Source organism: Pelophylax lessonae, assembly GCF_965119305.1.
Source record: "Pelophylax lessonae genome assembly, chromosome: 3".
Classification (NCBI taxonomy): domain Eukaryota; kingdom Metazoa; phylum Chordata; class Amphibia; order Anura; family Ranidae; genus Pelophylax; species Pelophylax lessonae.
The window spans coordinates 93,738,411-93,759,072 of NC_138770.1; the positions used below are offsets into that span (position 1 = coordinate 93,738,411).

Genomic DNA, 20,662 nt, shown 5'->3' on the forward strand with positions numbered 1-20,662 from the left:
CATTGTTACTGATTTCATATCGTTGGTACCTACTGTCATATGTTGTGCTCAATGTCGCACTTGATTGTTCACCCTTTATTCTAAATAAAATTTTTGAACAAGAAAAAAAAAGAAAAAATGTAAAAGATAGCCACCTCCCCAGCAGCCCTATACAGGTAAGACTGGAACCCCCTTGTTCTCTTTTCTTCTGAAAACCAACCAGACCAGCAGCAATGTTGTGGTGGCAGGACCAGCTTCTTCTATAGTTTACAAAAATTGCAGTGTGGTTTCGGCCCTAGCCCCTGTGAGGAGACCAAAAAAATTGAAAGAGAAAGATGGGGCTTTGCAGGCCAGTGGGAGTAGAAGGATCAGACCAAAAACCAGTTTATAAAACCAAATAACATTTTATTTATACATACGCTAAAACGCATGGACCGGCATGCATCATAAATTTAGTTTAACATACACATGAATAAAATCAAGCAAAATGGGTCATTAGCAACATAGAAATACATCCCGTAAGGGAAACAAGATCACAGCCTGTGTAGGATGGAGAGTGGGTCTCACGGTGGAATCGGTCAATGTAGGTCCCCAGCAAGCCGCCGCGTTTCGCTCAAGGCTTCCTCAGGGCCTGAGAGACCATAACAGACCGGTATTTCTCCTTTGTTGATAATGACTCAGATCAGATGACAGAATTGTGACGGCACAGATACTGAATGAAGATTGCTGCTTCCGTATTTAGGAAGTAGATTCAATGTTGGCATACATATATACTCTATTAATGCTGTGTTCAAAAATCTGGACCCCCGCATGCCACAACAGGAAAGGCTTATAATCTCCTCTGATATTATATTCTGGGAGTGGGCGACTCGCTGTGTCCTCTCCCTGGTATATTCGGCAATATGGGTACTCAAACTTGAGTTTACAATATCTAATGTAGTATGGAGATAGCTTCAAAGGTACACGGGTAGGCACATTTAGCTGATATAAGGGGGTATCATAGTTCAGATTTAGATGTCCCAGGAGAAAAGCAGTAGATACCTATTTGTAATGGAATGATAGCTTCAGGCAGGAGAGACCATGAATATGTCTATCACTCTGTTTCATAGAAGGGGTATAACATCCCGAGTTCCATAAGCCCTCAGTAACTGCAATGTGCCGACATCCTGCCTGAACTGGCCAGCACTGCTCTTGATGAGCTTAGAAGCCTCCCAATGTTTGCCATTTTAACAAGGCACCAAATACAAAACAGTGAGAAGACTACCAGAAGACCTCCCAAGCGGTTATGTGGGATAGAGCCATCAAGAGTGTCTCCCTCTTCATTTGCAACCATTTAGTGGGGTTGTGTTACCTGGTTTGCAGCAACTGACAACTGCCATTGATGAGAACTGTAATATACAAATGTAACAGACACTCTGTCCCTGAACTATGCGAGAAAACTCATAGGCTATAATGTTAGTATTAATTATGCAGTTCCTCCTTTTGGCCACAAGATGGGAATATGGAGATGCTGACCTTTTCCTTCTAGATAGAACTTCCAAAAACACAAAGCACATTGGGAAGTGTAGTTTGTAAGTAGCATCTGGACCAGGGGTCTTCAAACTATGGCCCTCCAGTTGTTCGGGAACTACAATTCCCATCATGCCTAGTCATGTCTGTGAATGTCAGAGTTTTACAAAGCCTCATGGGATGTGTAGTTCCGCAACAGCTGGAGGGCCGTAGTTTGAGGATCCATGATCTGGACACTGTATTTGCTAGAGTTAAAACAGAGCTCTGCTTAAAAGGGGAAGCTCTACTTGTCTGACTCCTCCCCTCCCTCCACTACCACATTTGCCACCTTTTGGTGGGGAGCAGGTACCTGGTTTTGACAGGTACCAACTCCTACTTCTGGCTTAGTTTGCCGTGGTGAACTCAGCGTGAAGTTCGCCCCCTTCTAATTTTCTTGCAGCCAGCCAATTCAAAGAGCGAAGCGCGCTTTGCACATGCGCAGTAGGGAACCAGCCGTGAAGCCGCAACGCTTCCCTGCTGGATTCACTTAGTGGAGATGGCACCAGCAGCACCTAAAAGCTGATTGAAAAATTGGCTCGGGCGAGGACACCGCTGGATTTATGGACAGGTAAGTGTCCCAATATTAAAAGTCAGCAGCTACAGTATTTGAAGCTGCTGACTTTTAATTTTTCCTGAAGGAGACTGGAGCTTTTCTTTAAACTGCATTTATCAGAGGTCCTGGCATGCTCTGTGGGGGGAGGAGAGAGCCAGGGGCCTTGGAAAAGGATTCTGGTGAGGAGTGCTACCTGGGACAGAAGAGAGAGAGGACATGCAGTGAAGAGCCATTACTGTCTGACATTGTATTGCCAAGGGTAGCTGAACAGAGCTGTTTCCAGTATACATATTTTGCTGTGTCAGTCTAGGCAGAGCTATGACTTGTGGACAGGGAGAGAGACTGAGCCACTGGCGGGGATACACACATGTTGCATTACAGACCAGAGTCGCCCAGGGCAACCCAAAGTGAGCGAATGTCCAGCCGGAGGGATCATCCCTGTTGTGTCACTGGGTCTGGTGAGAGGGCCTTGTGCTCATTACTGGCTACTGGTGCTATAGACTAAGCCATAGGGAATTGCTTAACAGTACAAACAAACGGCAACTGCCCAAACCTATAACTGGCCTTAACAGCAAGGAGCGCATGGAAGGGTGACACATGTCAAACAAAAAAAAAAATTTCCCGGCTCAACTTACCAGCTAGTCTGCCTGCAACAAAGCAAATTGTCCTGTCTAACAGTTCACATTAAAACAGGGGTTTAGTTTGCAAATACATGCATAAACTGCATAGACCACGACAAGGCATCCCATTATTATCTGCAGTCCTAGCCCTATAAATTTTGAGATCCTCCATAGTAGGAGCACATAATGTACATAATAATGGATAAATTAAGGGGAGGTACACCTAGAGGGAGCCCACACCTCCCTAAAGGCAGAGGAGTGCTCTGAACACCCAGCAAATAGCACAAGGGCAGTGAAGATGTCCAGTGCGTTCCCACACCTCACCAGTTACCCAACAGCACAAACAAACAGAAACTGCCCAACCTATAACTAGCCTTAACAGCAAGGAGCACATGGAAGGGCGACGCATGTCAAACATCAACAAAGAAAAATTCCCAGCTCAAATCAACAGCCAGCCTGCAACAAACTGAATTGTCCTGTCTAACAGTTCACATTAAAAACAGGAGTTTAGTTTGCACACATTTTCAAATACATGAGTAAGCTGTAGAAGCCGCGACAAGGCACTCCAGTATTACCTGCAGTCCTAACTCTATAAATTTTAAGAGCCTCCAGAGTCAGTTGTACCTGAAACACCTGAGCCTAAAGAGCAAAGGGAAAAGTGAACAATTCACCCCCAAAAAGAATAACTTATGCTTTAGGTGAAAGTTCTGAGGAAGCTATCTATCCCAAAGAACTCACAACATACTGAGCCTTCCCATTATAGATTCAGTGGAAGGCGACTCAAACCCACCCCCTGGCACATCTAGATGGGCAATCTCAATAACGATGGCTTGTGGGCAAGACAATTTCCCCTCCTATGACAAATGGTGGGAGGTTCTCCTTGCCCGATTCATATGTACATGTCTTTTGCTTGTTTTCTTATATGTACTAACCAGTTTTGATTCCCAATGTACTTTGAAAGCTTGTACCAGGTTGTTGACATTACATTTTGCTGGACTCTGGCCTTCCTTTGGGGACTAAAGGGTCTTTGGTGGGGGGAGTGTGTAACAGGCCCGCTGTTCCTGAACTATGAGAGAAAACCATAGACTATAATGTAAAAGTAATAATTATGCAATTCCACTTTTTGGTCACAAGATGGGGATATGGAGATGCTGACCTTTTCCTTCTAGAACTTCCAGAAACACAAAGCAAATTGGGAAGTGTAGTTTACAAAAAGCATCTGGACACTGTATTAGCTAGATTTAAACTGCATTTTCCAGAGGTCCCAGCATGCTCTGTGGGGGAAGGAGGGAGCCAGGAGCTTGGGAAAGAGATTTTGGTGAGAAGTGCTACCTGGGACAGAAGAGATAGAGGATATGCAGTGGGGAGCTATTACTGTCTGGCATTGTAGTGCCAAGGGAAGCCAAAGGCCAGAGCTGTATCCAGTATACATCTGTTGCTGTGTCAGTGCGTGCAGAGCTGTGACCTGTATACAGGGAAAGAGACTGAGACACTCGCAGGGATACACACCTGTGCATTACAGACTGGAGTCACCCAGGGCAACCCAGAGTGAGAGAACATCATAGCCGGAGGGATCATGCCTGTTGTGTCACTGGGTCTGGTGAGAGAGTCTTGTGCTCATTACTTGCTACTACTGCTATAGAATAAGCCATAGGGAATTGCTTAACCTGCTATCCCATAGCCCTAATGCTGCCTGCAGGCTTTACGGACAGCCGCAATGCACACCAACGAGCTCCAACGATTAGCCGGTGAAGGCATAGGACTAAGGACTGCCCCTAATTATGACTGCTTTAAAGCTCTAGCCCGTTTTACAGTTTAAGTGGCATCCCATTCCTGTCCGTTCATTTGAGTTCACTCAGAACCAGTATAGTGCTGCTATTATTCTGAACACATTTAGAATTATTATACACTGTTCATTGTTGAATTGCTAGTTGATACGTTTATTTTGGCTAATGCTATAGAATTGTTCTTGTCTTTTTCCCTTTTTCTACTTGGGTATAGTTATTTTACCCTGTTCAGTAGCCTGTGTCCTAATTTGCTTGCTGTGTGTTATTTCTTTTAAACTGCCATTTATGCTAAAAGGTATTAATAGATTAGGCATTTTTATCACTAACTGGTGTGTGTGTGGTTATTTATTGGCAATACTTCACAGCCAGGTGAAATGCATGTTACACTGTTGTTAGTTACTTGTGTTCACAGTAATTGTATTCAACCAGGTGTGCCAGAGAGGCTGAGGTTGTTCTTGGGGTTGAGACACAGAACAGAGAACCCAAAATTACCAAGCGGCTCCTTCGGGGGTGGCGTTACACAAACAAAGACACCATCCACTACCTATTTTTCACCAGAGGACCTCTCAAGTTGTTATGCCATTCATTAAATTGCAACCATTCCATTGGGTTATGGTAGGATCAAGCCATTAACAAAGGCTCTCTCATTCTTTCAGTTGCAGCCATTTGGTGGGGTTGTGGGGCCTGGTGAGCAGCAACTGACAATTGCCATTGAAGTGAACTGTATTACATTTAAACATAGACACCATCCACTACTTATTTTTAAACAGAGAATCACCCAAGCTGTTATTCCATCAGGAGTGGCTTTGCCATTCAATAAATTGCAACTGTTCAGTTAGGTTGTGGCAGGATCAAGCAATCGACAGTGGCTCTTAATTGCCAATCACCAGGCCCGACAAACCCACTAAATGGTTGCAACTGAATAATTGTGAACTGTAATACAAGCAGACACTTTCCACTACCTGTTTTAGTTAATTTTAATTGAGTTGTTCCTCAAGTTGAACTGGTTATATTTGTTTGAAATCTGTCTGCCTTGGTACCTGTGATTATTGTTTTACTCTTGAGAATCATAGTAACTTTTACACCTCCTTTTAGTTGTCCAAAATCAATGCATTATTGCACACAAATAAACTCATCTGTGCCATCCTAAGGGTATTTTACACTCCACTCTGTAGTCTTTTATTAATATTGAAGTGACCTAGTTGCTACTATCTAGGCTGCTATTATACTTTCTGAAAATGCTGGATATCACTGGATTTTGGGAGAGGGGGAACCCACTCATTTTTTTTTTTTAACATTTTGGTGTTGGGTCCCCCTCAAAACCCATACCAGACCCAAAGGGCTCCATTAACAAATGCATCTGAAACTAAACAAAATTTTGCGGAGTGCACATGTCTAAAGGAGGCTGTGCCATCATTGTCACTGCTGATTCACAAGCCATCCATAAACACAGAAAATGTAGACTTGTTGTACTGCAAGACCTTGAAACAGCTCATAACACATATCTTAACAATGAATTTTGCTTACAAAAATGTCATTTAACTTTTCTACTAACCTTTTGCAATACTGAAATAATTTGGGCATTTTGAACCAAAATCTTCCAAGTTGAACATTGCATCTCACTAAACACACAAGATTTATATTTCATTTACCTCAACAAAAAGCTTGTACACACCCTGTCTACCTAAAGATGGGCCTTCCACTAAAGTGGATAGATTTTGACCAACTGGGAAGATTATAGAAGACTGGGCACACTAACAAACTGGTTAGATTGTAGAAGACTGGGCATACTGACAAACTGGGAAGATAGAAGAAGGCTTGGCACACTGACAAACGGGTAAGATTGTAGAAAACTGGACACACTGACCAACTGGTAAAATTGTAAAAGACTGGGCACACTGACAAACTGGAAAGATGGAAGAAGACTGGGCACACCGACCAACTGGGAAGATGGGAGAAAACTGAGCACAGTGACCATCTAAAAGGATTGACAAAGCACACTGGCCAACTTGGAGGACTGTAGAAGACTGGGCCCACTGACCAACTGGGAAGATTGTAGAAGACTGCGCACACTGACCAACTAGGAAGATTGTAGAAGACTGGACACACTGAACAACTGGGAAGATTGTAGAAGACAGGACACACTGAACAACTGGGAAGATGGTAGAAGGCTGGGCATACTGACAAACTGGAAAGATTGTAGAAGACTGGGCACACTGGACAACTGGGAAGATGGTAGAAAACTGGGCACACTGACCAACTAAGAAGATTGTAGAAGACTAGGCCCACTGACCAACTGGGAAGATGGAAGAAGAAAGGGCACACTGACCAACTGGGTAGATAGTAGAAGATAGAGCACACTGACCAACTGGGAAGATGGTAGAAGATTGGGCACACTGACCAACTGTGAAGATTGTAGAAGACTAAGCACACTGACAACTTGGAGGTCTGCATAAGACTGGACAACTGAACAACTAGGAATATTGTACAAGACTAGGCCCACTGACTAACTGGGAGGATGGAAGAAGATAGAGCACATTGACCAACTGGGAAGATAGTAAAAGATTGGGCACACTGAACAACTGGGAAGATTGCAGAAGACTGAACACACTAACCAACTTGGAAAACTGTAGAAGACTGGGCCCACAGACTTCCTGGGAAGATTGTAGAAGACTGGGCACACTGACCATCTGTGAAGATGGTAGAAGACTGGGTACACTGACCAACTGGGAAGATAGTAGAAGACTGGGCACACTGACCAACTGGGAGGGTTGTAAAAGACTGGGCACACTGACCAACTGGGAAGATTGTGGAAGACTGGGAACACTGGCCAACTAAGAAGATTGTAGAAGACTGACCACACTGACAAATTGGGAAGATTGTAAAAGACTGGGCACATTGACCAACTAGGAAGATTGTAGAAGACTGAGCACACTGACCAACTAGGAGGATTGTAGAAGACTGGGCACACTGACCAACTGGGAGGATGGTGGAAGACTGGACAAACTGACCAACTGGGAAGATTGTGGAAGAAAAGCCAGATGTAATTGGGCAGACTGCACAGGGAGGTTCCTTTTCCACATACTGTATATCCTATTTAAAAATACATTATTAGATTGTAGGTGGAAAAGGAAGGCACCTCAGGAAGAATACACAAATACACCCACATCATATATACCCCATACAGACGGCATTCCTAGTGGGGACTAAACACAGGTCTCCAGCACTGTATCACTACCAGAGATATCAGACATGGGGTAAATACCTGTAGAGTACTGAATGTCTGTCACTATTGGGGTTACACTCAAAAGAGGCTGGAAGGTACAAGAACCTGAACATTTGGCTGGGATGTCATTTACATGAACAGTGACCTGCAAAGGAAAAATAGCATTACCAGTTAAGATTTACACTACTATTAACATCGTTACCTTTACTACTAATAAACTTTCAGTTTAAATCAGCTAAACACATTCCTCGTGCATCAAAACAAAAGATGGGCATACACGGTCTGATTTCTTTAGAAAGCAGCCATAGCCTGAGTGGAAAACCATGTCTCCTGCCAGCATGTTTTAGAGGACGCTTGCACTCAGTTGAGAAGCAGTAGTCTCTATACAGAGGTCAGGCATACTCAGTAAGGCTGGCCATACACTATACAATTTTCTTGTTCAATTTCCTTTAGATTTACCTTAAACTGTGAAGTGCAAGGGCCAGCCTGATTCCATACAAATTGAAAGTATTTAGGTTTGACCTCATATTATATGGTTTTGGTAAATCTAAAGGAAAATTGAATAAGAAAATTGTATAGTGTATGGCCAGCCTAAGAGTCAGAGCTCTCCAGTCAGCAAAACTCATGCTACCTGCTGATTGGAGAATTACTGGTCTGACTTCACAGGTGGTGTGCCAGACCTCTGCAGAGAGACCACTGCTTCCCCACAGAGAGCCCCTTTCTGTAGCATGATGGAAGGAGAAAGGCTTTTCTACAGTAAATGGACTTGTTTAAACTGAAAGTTAATTTGGACTCCAATACAATGTCAAATATTTAAATGTGAGTTTCTTGGCAACAAAATGTCTTCTTTGCATCTGCCTAAAGGTCAGTAGTTGAGTTCACAAAGGTCTGCCTTCCCAGTTTTAAACTTCCTGAATGTCTGTTCCCCCATCTTCTAGCCTGCCAATACCTAGCATGAACATTTCCCCTTTTTTTTTTCTTTTTTTTTCTCATGTTTCATGATTTTTCTTGCATGATATATAGAATGCAGCATATTACATATATGTATTTCTTATATCACAGCAAGATATGCACTGGACAGACTGACTCCTCTGCAAAAAATTGGATACATTCCACTACTGTATATGTGACTACCAATATATGCTTTGGCGGCTAATAGGGGACAAATCAGTGGAGCCATATGTGATATGTCTGCAAATTAATTGGATACCCCATTTGATCAAGGGGTTAAGTATGATAACAGTGCCTGTTCTGTAGACAAGTAAGTAGTCTTTAACTTTTAGACTGCTCTTTTTCATATATTTTTCTGGTTTATTTCATTGTTTTATTTTATTTCATTTTCATCATTTTTTTCCTTGTTTCTGGAACTCCATAAAAACTGAGACACGTGTTTAATCTGGGAAGGTTAGAGATCACACATACACATATATATATATATTTACATCTATCTAAATCTGAACATTTACACTAACCCATGTCTATTATTATAGACTCCATAATGTCTGATACACCAGGACCATCACCCTCCCTCAAGATAACTATAACCATAACTATATCTATATGCATAGCTGTATTAGTATAGAGGTGTATTCCTGCTATATCGGATGCACGTTAACTGTATGACATACAGTATATTACTAACACACACTCAGGCCATGAAGCAGATGGTATTATCCACACATCTTTTGGTTTGGCCTGCAACGGCTTTAATCACTCTCCCCCCCTCAAAGGCCTGGACAATTTGGTGGGGCACTTCTTGTTTCCCCAACTTTTTCCCTTTTTTTTTTCAGTTGTGTGGATTATGCATTGAAGTTAATGAGATATATGTATTTTGAATATTGTTTCTCATTGAAAATACCTGTTTAGAGAAAAACATTTTTTTAAAGAGATAATCTAATAGTTTTGGAATAAAAATTGTATAGCTGATGTACTGTATTTCCTAGTTTTCCAGGAATCGCCTGAGGAAGCGACCGAGCGAAACGCGTCACGATTCCCCGGTTACCACAGGAGAACCCCATATGTGTATGATCTTATATCATGATTTATCATGATCTGGTATATACCTCAGTATAGTTGCCCTAGCCAGTAGAGGCATTTGGGGATCTAGTGGTTAACCAATTTTGTCTTATGACTTATATGCATGTACTTATCATGTTTTATTGAACACTTTTGTACGTATATATGTAATAAATGATTTAATCTTTTATATATAAAACGACTGTTGCATTTTGTTCCCATCAAGATCAGCACCCACTTATAGCCTATAAAGTCCCAACCTACTTGAGAGGTTGAGAAATCCCATTTGTGGGATTCTCTCACTCCCCTCCTCTCTTCTTTTCACTGACAATGTCAAATATATTACAGACCAAGCATGAAAACATGTAAAGGACATTTTTAAAGATACTTAATTGCTCAAAAAAAACCTTCCTTGAAAATTGCAATTTTTTTTGCCTAGGTCTACCTGTCCTTTAAATATATCTAGCAATTCTGACTTAACTTTGGCTCAGAATGGGAAGCATTTACCTGAGGAAGGGGGTTTGCAGTTGCTGACATATCACCAAATATTGGCCATATAAACACTCCTCCATCAAAAACCACCCGTTTTATAACTGTGGGGTTCAGTCCTGTCAGATTGTCTGCAGTAACCTGCGTCAACAAAAGAAACAACATACCAATATATTTAGGTTAAAATAATACAGCATAAAGCCAAAAAATACAACTCAAGCTGAAAATTCAACAAACTCCGCCATGACTGCAATTTACAAAAAGACTGAAAGGTATTGTATTGGGCAGTGATGGCGAACCTTGGCACCCCAGATGTTTTGTAACTACATTTGCCATGATGCTCATGCACTCTGCAGTGTAGTTGAGCATCATGGGAAATGGAGTTCCAAAACATCTGGAGTGCCAAGGTTTGCCATCACTGGTATAGGGGATGTGCACTGTATTTATTGTCTTCTGCTCAGCATTAGGGCAGCTTTGCAAAAATTCATACGTCCACATACCTGGCAGATCTATCTGATCTGGGAGCACAGTTAAAAAGTCAAGGGGCATAATGTCAACATGTGTGAGTCACTGACAGTTTGACTTTAATTTATGTCTTAGTTTTAGTTAAGACTTTAATTCCCATGAATCTGTATCTGCATGAGATCTGTAAGTTCTGACTAAGTTTTGTAGGTCTCTTGCCACAACCCAAAATAACACGGGTAAATAAATAGGCTCCCAAACTGGCCCTATTGCTTGTCTGCTTGTAATTTCCTGCAGCCAGAATACAGTAGAACACATGCACTACTCCAGGTCAATCCACCTATTTTTTGGCCCCTAAATAAAAAATAAAAAGGTACAGGTCCAGCTTCCAACTGCAGGAAACTTCGAACAAGAAGAATGAATGACCACGCTGAAATGCGTGGAAGATCACAGAATTGTCCATCAATAAAGGCCCATCACAGCATTTTGAGCAAGAAACAATGTTGACGCGTTTCACACTACAAGTGCTTAGTCATAACCACCATGTGCTTCTAGCACGAAATGCGTCAACATTGTTCCTTGCTGAAGATGCTGTGATGTGCCTGTAGTGATTGAGTGCAGTCATCCATTTCTGATTTCCTCTCTCTCTACTATTTATTTCTCCAATCACATTAAAACCTACTTCTAGTCTTTTTTTAGTTTTCAATAGAGTGACAAGAGGTGTATATTTCTTTCTCATACCCCATTTGGGAGAGTTTCTTCTCTTCTCCTCTCCGTACCTTCCGGTCTCAGTGACAGTTGCACTACCTGTTTCTAATATTTATGTCACAGACAGCAATTAAATAGTTATCAGGTTCTAACCCTTCCCCACTCTACAAAAAATGTGCTTTTGTTTTTTTTTTTAGTTCCGATTAATTTCTGTTTTGGCAAAAATAAAAACCTTAACAGAATAATATGCTCTCTACGCTTTTCACTGTACCCATTCCACCAGATCCGGTTGTCGCACTTCTAGATTTGAAACTTCTGGAATTGAACCAGCGCCAATTTAAACTCCTCCTGCAGATAACAACAGCGGCCAAACAAATTATTGCTAAGGCATGGAAGACCCCCACCCTATGTACCTTTTGCGGTTAAAAACAAGGTTACTCAAGCCATGATACATCCTAAAACAGAAGCAGCTGTCATGGACAGAGTGGCGAAATAGGAATCCCTCTGGGCACAGTGGGTGACACATTATCCCCCACCTAAATTTGATGAGTCTCTATTGCTCCCATGATTAACAAAAACCTGGAATTTTACCAATATACACTTTAGGCCTCCTCTAAAGGTATGCCCGCCCTTACCTTGATTCTCCCCTCTTGACCCTCCCACTCTCTCATACTTCCTCCTACTCCCTTCTTCTATCTGTTCTCTCTTTTGGTAGCCTTCCAACAATTGCAATCTATACCACCTATCGAAATCATAGCCTGAATATACCTAGGTAGGATATCTATATCTTTCCACTCGTCTTCTATTTCCCCTCTTTTGTCTCTTTTTGCTTCCACATGCCAGACTACATACTGCACGATAGGATGGGACAAAGTCACCCCCCTCCTCCACATATTAGAGATAAGTCAATTCTCAAATCTACAAGCACATTAAATACGCTACCACTGCACTTAACGGAATATGTCTAATTGTAGCCTACGCACTCTAAACTCGTTTAATATTGTTTGATTGTCATTATAGTTCTCCTGGGTAAGATCCACCCTCTTCATTTGTCTATTCGGATCCTCTTACAACAGTTATGTAAGGCTACTGTTGTAATACACTCATGTCCTCAGTCCATTATAAGACCACTGTTTGTATTTTTTGTTCCTTTCAATGAAATCTTTGAACAAGAAAATCCTTACCAGAGGCTCTAAAAAGGGTTCAATGGAACTCTAGGGTTCCTTCAGAGGTTACTAGGGGTTCCTTGAGCAATGAGCAATTTCTGCCTCATAGATAAGTTCCCATTGACACCACTGATCTTTTTAGCTATCTGTAAGGGGGGTAACTCTTCCCTATAACCACACGTGGCCTTTTGCCTTCCTCTGGATCAACTGAGGGTATATAATTGTTTATATGGAGAGTTTTTATTTGACTTTCTTTTACTCTGTGGGTTTATCTGGATGGACTTGTTCTTTTTTTTTTTTTTTAGCCAGATTAACTATGTAACTAAGTGTAGGGAGTAATCAACCAACAAAACATCACACTAATGTATCATGAGTTATTGATAAAGTATTTTTTCCCAGGGGTTCCCTGAGATCTAAATGTTTTTTCAAGGGTTCCTCTGTGTTGAAAAGGTTGAGAAAGTCTGCGCTTGTTCCTTCCCATGCTATAACACATTTTGACCTGTAAACTGTAGTGGGTGTATTTGGGAACTTTAGTGGGTGTGTTTGCTATTTCCTTTCCTGCATTACAAACAGGGGTTCTCAGATCACCGAAGTACAGACAGAGGGGTAGAAGGGGAACTGGTGCACTTTTGCAGTATCTGGAACAGAATCTAAAGCCCTGAACAGCAAGGATGTGCTCCATGTAGACATCTTAAGGTTTATTTTACATTTAGCCCAAAGTGAGCCAATAAATAAGGCAAGCATAGCTGGGAATAAGGCAAAATGAAAATGCCAAAAAAACTTACCTGAATGAAATTAGGTAAGTCTCCAGTCATATTAGTCCAATACAAGGTCCAAACAATATGATGGCAAGAATTCACATCCCTGGTGACAGTAAAGTCTGTGGCATTGATATATTGAACTGTGACATCATTGACATTACTAATGAGTAATTCCCGTAGGTGTAGCGGGGAGATGTGTACTGGAATTCCTTCAAAAGCAAAATACAGGTGTAGTTACAGGGGAATGATCTTCTCAGCCATTCAAACTCTGTGACAGTAAAAGGGGTTGGCAAGTAAAGGACAGAATGCATGAGCAACTCTCCAAAGTACTCACTGAGAGGCATTTATTGTGCAACTAACCAAAGAGAATAAATATGTAAAATAAAATGAGATGAAAATCAGGCTCTCTCTCATTTAGCAAAGTACTGTATATGCAACATTGTTTTTGTATTTTCAGACCCGAAGCCTGCAATCCTGGACAAAAAGCAAGTTTAACACTGAAGACGAGAAAGAATTCCACTTCTTACAGGCGTACAACTAAGAGGTGCTCAGGGTCAGGTTTTATTTTGTCATAACTGCTCCCTCTGCTAGAGTAGCAGAGGGAGCAATTTCTGAAAGATATAGTAAATCTGTCACATAATCTTCCTCTTCCGTAGTCTTCCTGCTCCAAGCATTGCCTGCTGTGCAACAGAGATGTTTTATCATATGGAAAGCTCTGGTGCTTAAAGCTTAACTCTAATTCAGCAGAAATTGGCCGATTTTTCCATCCATCTATGGCTGTTTCCACTCAACCAAAGTTGATATAACAACCAACTTCTGCCGAATCAGCTGCAGCTGCTGATCAGTTTTTTTCTGACAGCAGAGGAGTCCCACTGTCAAAATACAATGGCCCAATGGGTAGGATTCCTCCATCTACCTCGCATGTGTGGATGGTGAATCTGTTCGAACTGATTGAAAAAAAAAAGAGGCATCTATGGCCAGTCTTACATTCCATCCAGATCTATGCAATCCTCCAGTGTGGAACTTTGTGAGTGATTTACTAAATAGACTGTTCACTTTGCAAGGGAAGTTGCACTTTGCAAAGGAATTTTCCCAACAGGTTACTGAATGAGGTGAAGCTCTGCTGACTTCCATCATCCAATCATGAGCAAGCAATGATGACGTTTTTTTTGTGTCTTTCATGTGATTGGATATTCTTCGCAAAGAGAAATTTCACCAGATTCACTAAACTCTGGGGATATTTTCCTTGCAAAATGTAACCTCCCTTGCAAAGTGAACAGCCTATATGCCTTAAATAAATCAAGCCCTGTGCAGGAGCTCCCTGTAATAAAGACTGGCCATTGCCTCCCTGTAGAATTCTGTTTGTTGAATAACGTGTATCACATTCACCAATTCCCTTTAAAAAAAACTTAAAAATGTTAACACTTAAAGGAGTTGTAAATTCAGAAGGTTTTTTTTTATCCTGATTGCATTAAGATAAAAAAATCTAATGTGTGCATCAGCCCCCTAACACTTACCTGAGGTCCCTTTCTGTTTCATGTCGAGTGTCTCAGCCGTCCGAGATTCTCCCTCCTGATTGACTGAGACACAGCAGTGGCGCCATTGGCTGCTGCTGCTGTCAATCAAAGTCAGCTAGCCAATCAGGAGGGGGGTGGGGCTGGAGCGGGGCTCCATGTCTGAATGGACACAGGGAGCTGTGACTTGGCTTGGGTGCCCCCATACAGGGGAGGGCTGGCAGCCTTAAGCCTGGGGGGCAAGTCCAGTCAAGTGGCCCGTTGAACTACCGAATCAACTCACCATCCATGCCCAGCTTTTTAGTGGGACTGCGACATTGCGACGGACAAATCTGACACAAAGTGACACTAGGGGTGATCAAGGGGTTAAGTTTGCTCCTAGTGAATGCTTTCTTACTGTGTGGGGGATGGATGTACTAGAGAAAATAAAAAGATCTGTGTTTCAGCTCTGCTGAAACACAGATCTCCATCTTCCTGTGACAGAACAGCCGTCTGCCTTGTTTACAAAGGCAGACCGCCGTTCTGTCATTCTCCTGCATGATCGCAGGTGACCTGCTGATTGGCTCCCGCTGTGTCGCGTCCCCTAGAACCCGTGCACAAAATCACGCATCGGTATGTGATTTTGCACAGCCAGGCCGCCCTGCCACACTATATATGCGGTGGGCGGTCTGGAAGTGGTTAAGCTGGATGAGTGGGTCCTGTAGTCCTTCACTAGTTGGGGGATCGGGGGTGGGTGACACATGCTGAGCTCTGAGGGGCTTATGCTGGGACCTGTAGTCCTTCACTTTTGGGGGGATTACATCCCCAAAAGCAAAGGACTGCAAGTCCCAGCATTAACCCTGGCTGAGATCTACACATGTGACTTCCTCCTTTGCGGCCAGCTTAGGCTCCCATGACACAAGGGGGAGCCCTAGGGGACCTCAGGGACCCAATACCTCTAAAGAGGTTGTAAACCCATGAAACTATTTTTTTTTTTTTTTGCTGCAACCTGAAAGAGAAACCCATAATGAGCTAGTATGCATCGAATACTAGCTCATTATGAAATACTTACCTTAGAAAGAGCCCCCACCGTGCTGCCCGCTTACCTGTATGACGGGCGACATGTCCAGTCACCCGTCTTCCGGGATTGCGGCATCCGGCCATCTGATTGGCCGAGGCCCCGGGAGCCGACAGTCACGGCACCGGACTCTGAAGGAACGGCACCAGCGGCCGTTCCTTCAGAGCGCATGCGCCAGTGACGTCACTGGCTGCATTTCAGGTAAATATCTCTTTAAATTGGAAGTAAACCCTCCTCTGACACTTTTACCTATAGGTAAGCCTTTATTAAGGCTTACCTATAGGTAGTGTAAATATCTCCTAAACATGTACCGTTTAGGAGATATTTACCTTACATGCAGCCAGTGACGTCACTGGCGCATGCGCTCTGAAGGAACGGCCGCTGGTGCCATTTCTTCAGAGTCCGGTGCCGTGACCGTCGGCTCCCGCGCTCGTGAGCGGGAGTGACGTCACCGCGGCTCCGGCCAATGAGATGGCCGGATGCCGCGATCCCGGAAGACGGGGGATTGGACATGTCGCCCGTCATCCAGCTAAGCGGGCGGCACGACGGGGGCTCATTCTAAGGTAAGTATTTCATAATGAGCTAGTATGCAAAGCATATTAGCTCATTATGTCTCTCTTGCAGGGTCAAAAAAAAAAAAAGGGTTTACAACCTCTTTAACTGGACTGTGTTACAGCCTGTATATTGATGTATAGCTGCTCCTGGCTCTAAATACTTGTCTCATACCTGTATAATACAGGTATGAGACAGGTATATAGTGCCAGGAACAGCTATACATCAATATACAGGCTGTATACAGTGCCAGGGGGAAAGTACAGGGAAAAAATGTCCACATCATGTCACTTTTTTTTTTTTTTTTTGTCACTCACTGGCTGGCTGCTCTTCTCCGAGTGACAGTGCCAGGGGGAAAGTACAGGGAAAAAATGTCCACATGTCACTTTTTTTTTTTTTTTCCACTCACTGGCTGCCGCTGCTCTTCTCCTCCGAGTCCCGACCACCTCACAGACACTGTCCACCGCACCGCAGCAGGTAACTTCACTTAGAATCTCAATCTGGATTGCCGCTGTTGCCCGTTGCAGACTGCAGTTTACCAGGCCAGGCCAGCCCCCTCTTCTGCATCGGCCCCACGTTGATGGGATGGAGGGAGGAGCCGGAGGTGGGAGGGGCCGGGCGGCTGGGGCCAGTGATCGGCGCGGAGGACGGCCGACGGCGCTTTGCATGATGGGTCCTCCTCCTCTCCTCTCTGCTCTGGAGACCGCTACGTCACTGGTTGCTAGACGCTAAGCGGCCGGTGATCTAGCAACCAGGTCTCCAGGGCAGGGCAGGAAGCGACAGCGTGTCTGTGACTGACTCACTGACTCCATTTTCAATGCATCGGCATTCGAGTACCGACTAGTGACATACCGTACCGACGGACTGACCCCAAACTGAGCGGCCTTTTCTGAGGGAGATTAGACCGGCCCGGAGGGAAATTGCCACCTTGCCCCCCGGCCCAGCCCGCCTCTGCCCCCATAGCAAGCTGCTTGCTGTAGGGGCACTGAACAGGAGGGAGGGGCCAGGATCACAGAAGAGGGACCCAAGAAGAGGAGGATCTGGGCTGCTCTGTGCAAATCCACTGCAACAAAGCAAGTAAGTATAAAATGTTTATTATTTTTATTTGAAAAAAAGGAGATTTTACAATTACTTTAACTCCAGGCTAAATGGATATTGTCTAAATACAAGAGTCATGTGTGTTCTTCCTTGAATTTTGGAGTGATTTGTGTATTTCTTCCACATCTATGCAGTAATCCAGTGTGAGACTTTTCCTCAGTGCAGGAGCTTCTTGTAATAAAGACCAGTTACTCCTGATCTCTCTCCTTGTGCAGGGTGACTGGTCTTGTCTACGCCCCCTCCTGTAGTTTTCTGCTGGGCCCCTCCCACAGCTCTGCTCTCTGCATAGACTATGTTCAGCACAGTGATGATGTCACTGCAAATTTTTGGAATAACTCAGATCCCTTCATCAGGCGTTATACATATATAAAGCCTGAAAAAGGGATCCAAGTTATCCAGAAAGCTTGCATCTTTAATAACGCAAGTTAGCCAATAAAGGGTATCACTTAATCACTCCAACTTTCTGCATTCATTGATAGCTAACAAGGCACAACACTTACTACCTTCACTGTGGTATTATTACTATTATTTTAGCATTAGGAATATTGTATCTTTACCTACCTGGTAGGACCATGTTGGATATGCTAATGGAAAAGGTTCCTCCAATTGGTGGGCTTGCTGCTTGTAGTCTTGTAACCACCAATGAAATCATTTCATTTTCTTGACTCTTGACTGTCTGCCTGAGCTGATCTGTTTCTTTATCTTCGGTGGCAGCTCCACTTTATTAAAAGAGGAGCAATAGAAGTCAAAATGAAGATTGTTTTAATGGCCACCACTTTTCTTTTACATTTTCATATTTTTCTCTTTATTCACACTCTTTGTTTCTGTCCCTGTTTCCTATTTAGTCAATGTATCTTTGTAATTGAGATTACTAGACTTGCAATTATTTCCTATAGAGTCGCTGCTTTCCATACTAGTTTTTTTTCACAGCAGTGACAGAAGTTTTGGGCGCAATCTGATTGATGCAAATTTTTATTGGTACCAGGGCCAGACTTATTTTTTCTCCCCTAGGCCAGCTACTTCGTGCTACTTCTACACTCTTCCCCATGACTATGTGTGGTACTTCTCCTCCTGCAACATGTGCACTCTATGGGATTGATTTACCAAAACAGGAGAGTGCAAAATCCGGTGCGGCTGTGCATGGTAGCCATTTAGTTTCTAACTTCAGCTTGTTTAATAAGGCTTTGAAAAAAAAAAAACTGGAAGCTGATTGGTTTCTATGCAGAACTGCACCAGATTTTACACTCCCTAAGTTTAGTAAATTAACCTCAGTGAGTCTTCCCTGCCATAAGTTCCTGTTTTATTCCTATCCATAACAAAGTCTCAATCCTTCTGTTACAAAAATAGACATTTTTATTAATTTTTTAATTTTTGTTGCATTTGTCATGGTTTAAAATTAGGAAGGGATGATAGCAGTCAACGCAGGTATGCAAAATCCAGGAACCTAAGCGCAGCTTTCTCTTCACCCAAGACCTTGTCATATTCGTCAATCGTCATGTATTCTTCTACAGTTAAATATGAGGATCTGGTGCATATTGTGTATATACGTGTCCCCTTACCACAGCTCTATAAGAGGAAGGTTGATGCCACAGTTGGCCACTAAGGCAGTCAAAATGAAGGAGGGGTAAGTTCCAGTAATAAATATGGAATTCAGAAGATGACCGCCTGGCCGTGCTGGTTTAGGATCCACTTGGTAAACTGTAAAGATAACAAGATGTTATATAAACTTATGTTTTCTATATTATAGATAATTCTCACAAGTGATGCCACAGCTTTGAATTCACCTTATTATAAGAGGAATAATATTCACTGTTGTTTTGTAAAATATTCAATGATAAAAATTTTCTGATGTTAAATTTTCCAGTCTGTTGATAAGAACGTAGTGAGATAACCTGGGCCTAGAAATGACTATAGCTTATTCAGATTTAAATATTTTCATGAAGAGTGCAAAGAGTAAAATATTTATTTACCCTGGGTATATATTCCCTGGTCATAGACAACCCACCTATTTTAGTCTTTGTCTTTTAGTCCTGCCTTTGTCATCAATCTGCTCACTCTGAAGACGTACTCTGCCTGAAATTCAGTTTTCCAGGCTGGCTTGAATTGCTGATGGAGTCTGACAATTCACCTAATATCTGTCAGTTCATTTTTGTTAGTCTGTGTCCATCCATCACTGTCTGGGCCTTTTAAATTCCCTATCCATCCATCACTTTTTTGTGTCTTTTAACAATTACTGTCTATCAGAAACAGTAAATGTCTTTAGAATAGATGTACTCCCCAACTGATGTTATTCAGGTTGCTAAAGCATGCATTTTTTTTTAAATCTAAAATATAAAAAAATACTCTTTTAATCCTTTGTTGCACCTTAGTGATTCTGATCTCCTACAGCCTCCTTGCAGCCACTCCCTGTCTACAGGTACTCCAGCTAGGGCTGCATGGCACTTCCCAGAATGAGTTTGATGAAGGGGGCAACAGTGGATCATGCCTGCATAATATGTTAAACTGACCACCTGTAGTCTCCATCGTATGGGACAGGGTGACAAAACAGACGGACAACTGAGATAAAGGGACAAAAATGTTTATGGTGGGATCACCAGGGGCTTTGAATCTGTTAGTCTGTGTTTATTTACCCCAGTCTGTATCTTTAACCACTTGCCGACTGCTCACAGTATATTTACTGCGGCAGTCAGACCCTCACAGGCAGAGCGACGTAGGTCTACGTCACTAGCCTGTGAGGGTCTCAGGAGCGAGCGTGCGCCGCCGGAGGCGCGCTCTCACTCCCGCGCGGTCACCGACCCCCCCGCGCGCGTGACCGGTGGCCCCGATCGTCCGCCGGTCACTCGCGATCATCGGTGGAGAGGGAGAAAGGCAGGCGGCTAATGTAAACAAGCCGCCTGTCATTCTCCCCTGTGTAGGAATGGTGATCATACGGTTCTACTATGTAGAACCGTTGATCACTGTTCCTACACCTCAAGCCACAGCCAATCACAGTTAGAATCACGCCCATAGGGACACACATAGCCCCTCCCTCTCAAAAAAAAGTTAACAACTTCACTGCCAGTGTAATTTTACAGTAACAGTGCATATTTATAGCACTGATTACTGTAGAAATGTCACTGGTAACCC

At 42.9% G+C, this 20,662-nt stretch overlaps 1 protein-coding gene across 3 annotated transcripts in view; it reads right to left on the reverse strand.

Moving 5' to 3' along the window:
• Positions 1–20,662, reverse strand: part of PKHD1 (PKHD1 ciliary IPT domain containing fibrocystin/polyductin) — a 1,006,139-nt gene that overhangs the window by 888,242 nt on the left and 97,235 nt on the right. For all 3 annotated transcript variants that reach the window (XM_082249887.1, XM_082249888.1, XM_082249886.1), the window contains exons 22-26: positions 19,096–19,234; positions 18,098–18,255; positions 13,340–13,524; positions 10,237–10,359; positions 7,753–7,858 (exon numbers count right to left, since the gene is read on the reverse strand). In XM_082249887.1, coding sequence (XP_082106013.1) covers positions 7,753–7,858; positions 10,237–10,359; positions 13,340–13,524; positions 18,098–18,255; positions 19,096–19,234 — 711 coding nt within the window. The remainder of the gene's footprint in view (positions 1–7,752; positions 7,859–10,236; positions 10,360–13,339; positions 13,525–18,097; positions 18,256–19,095; positions 19,235–20,662) is intronic.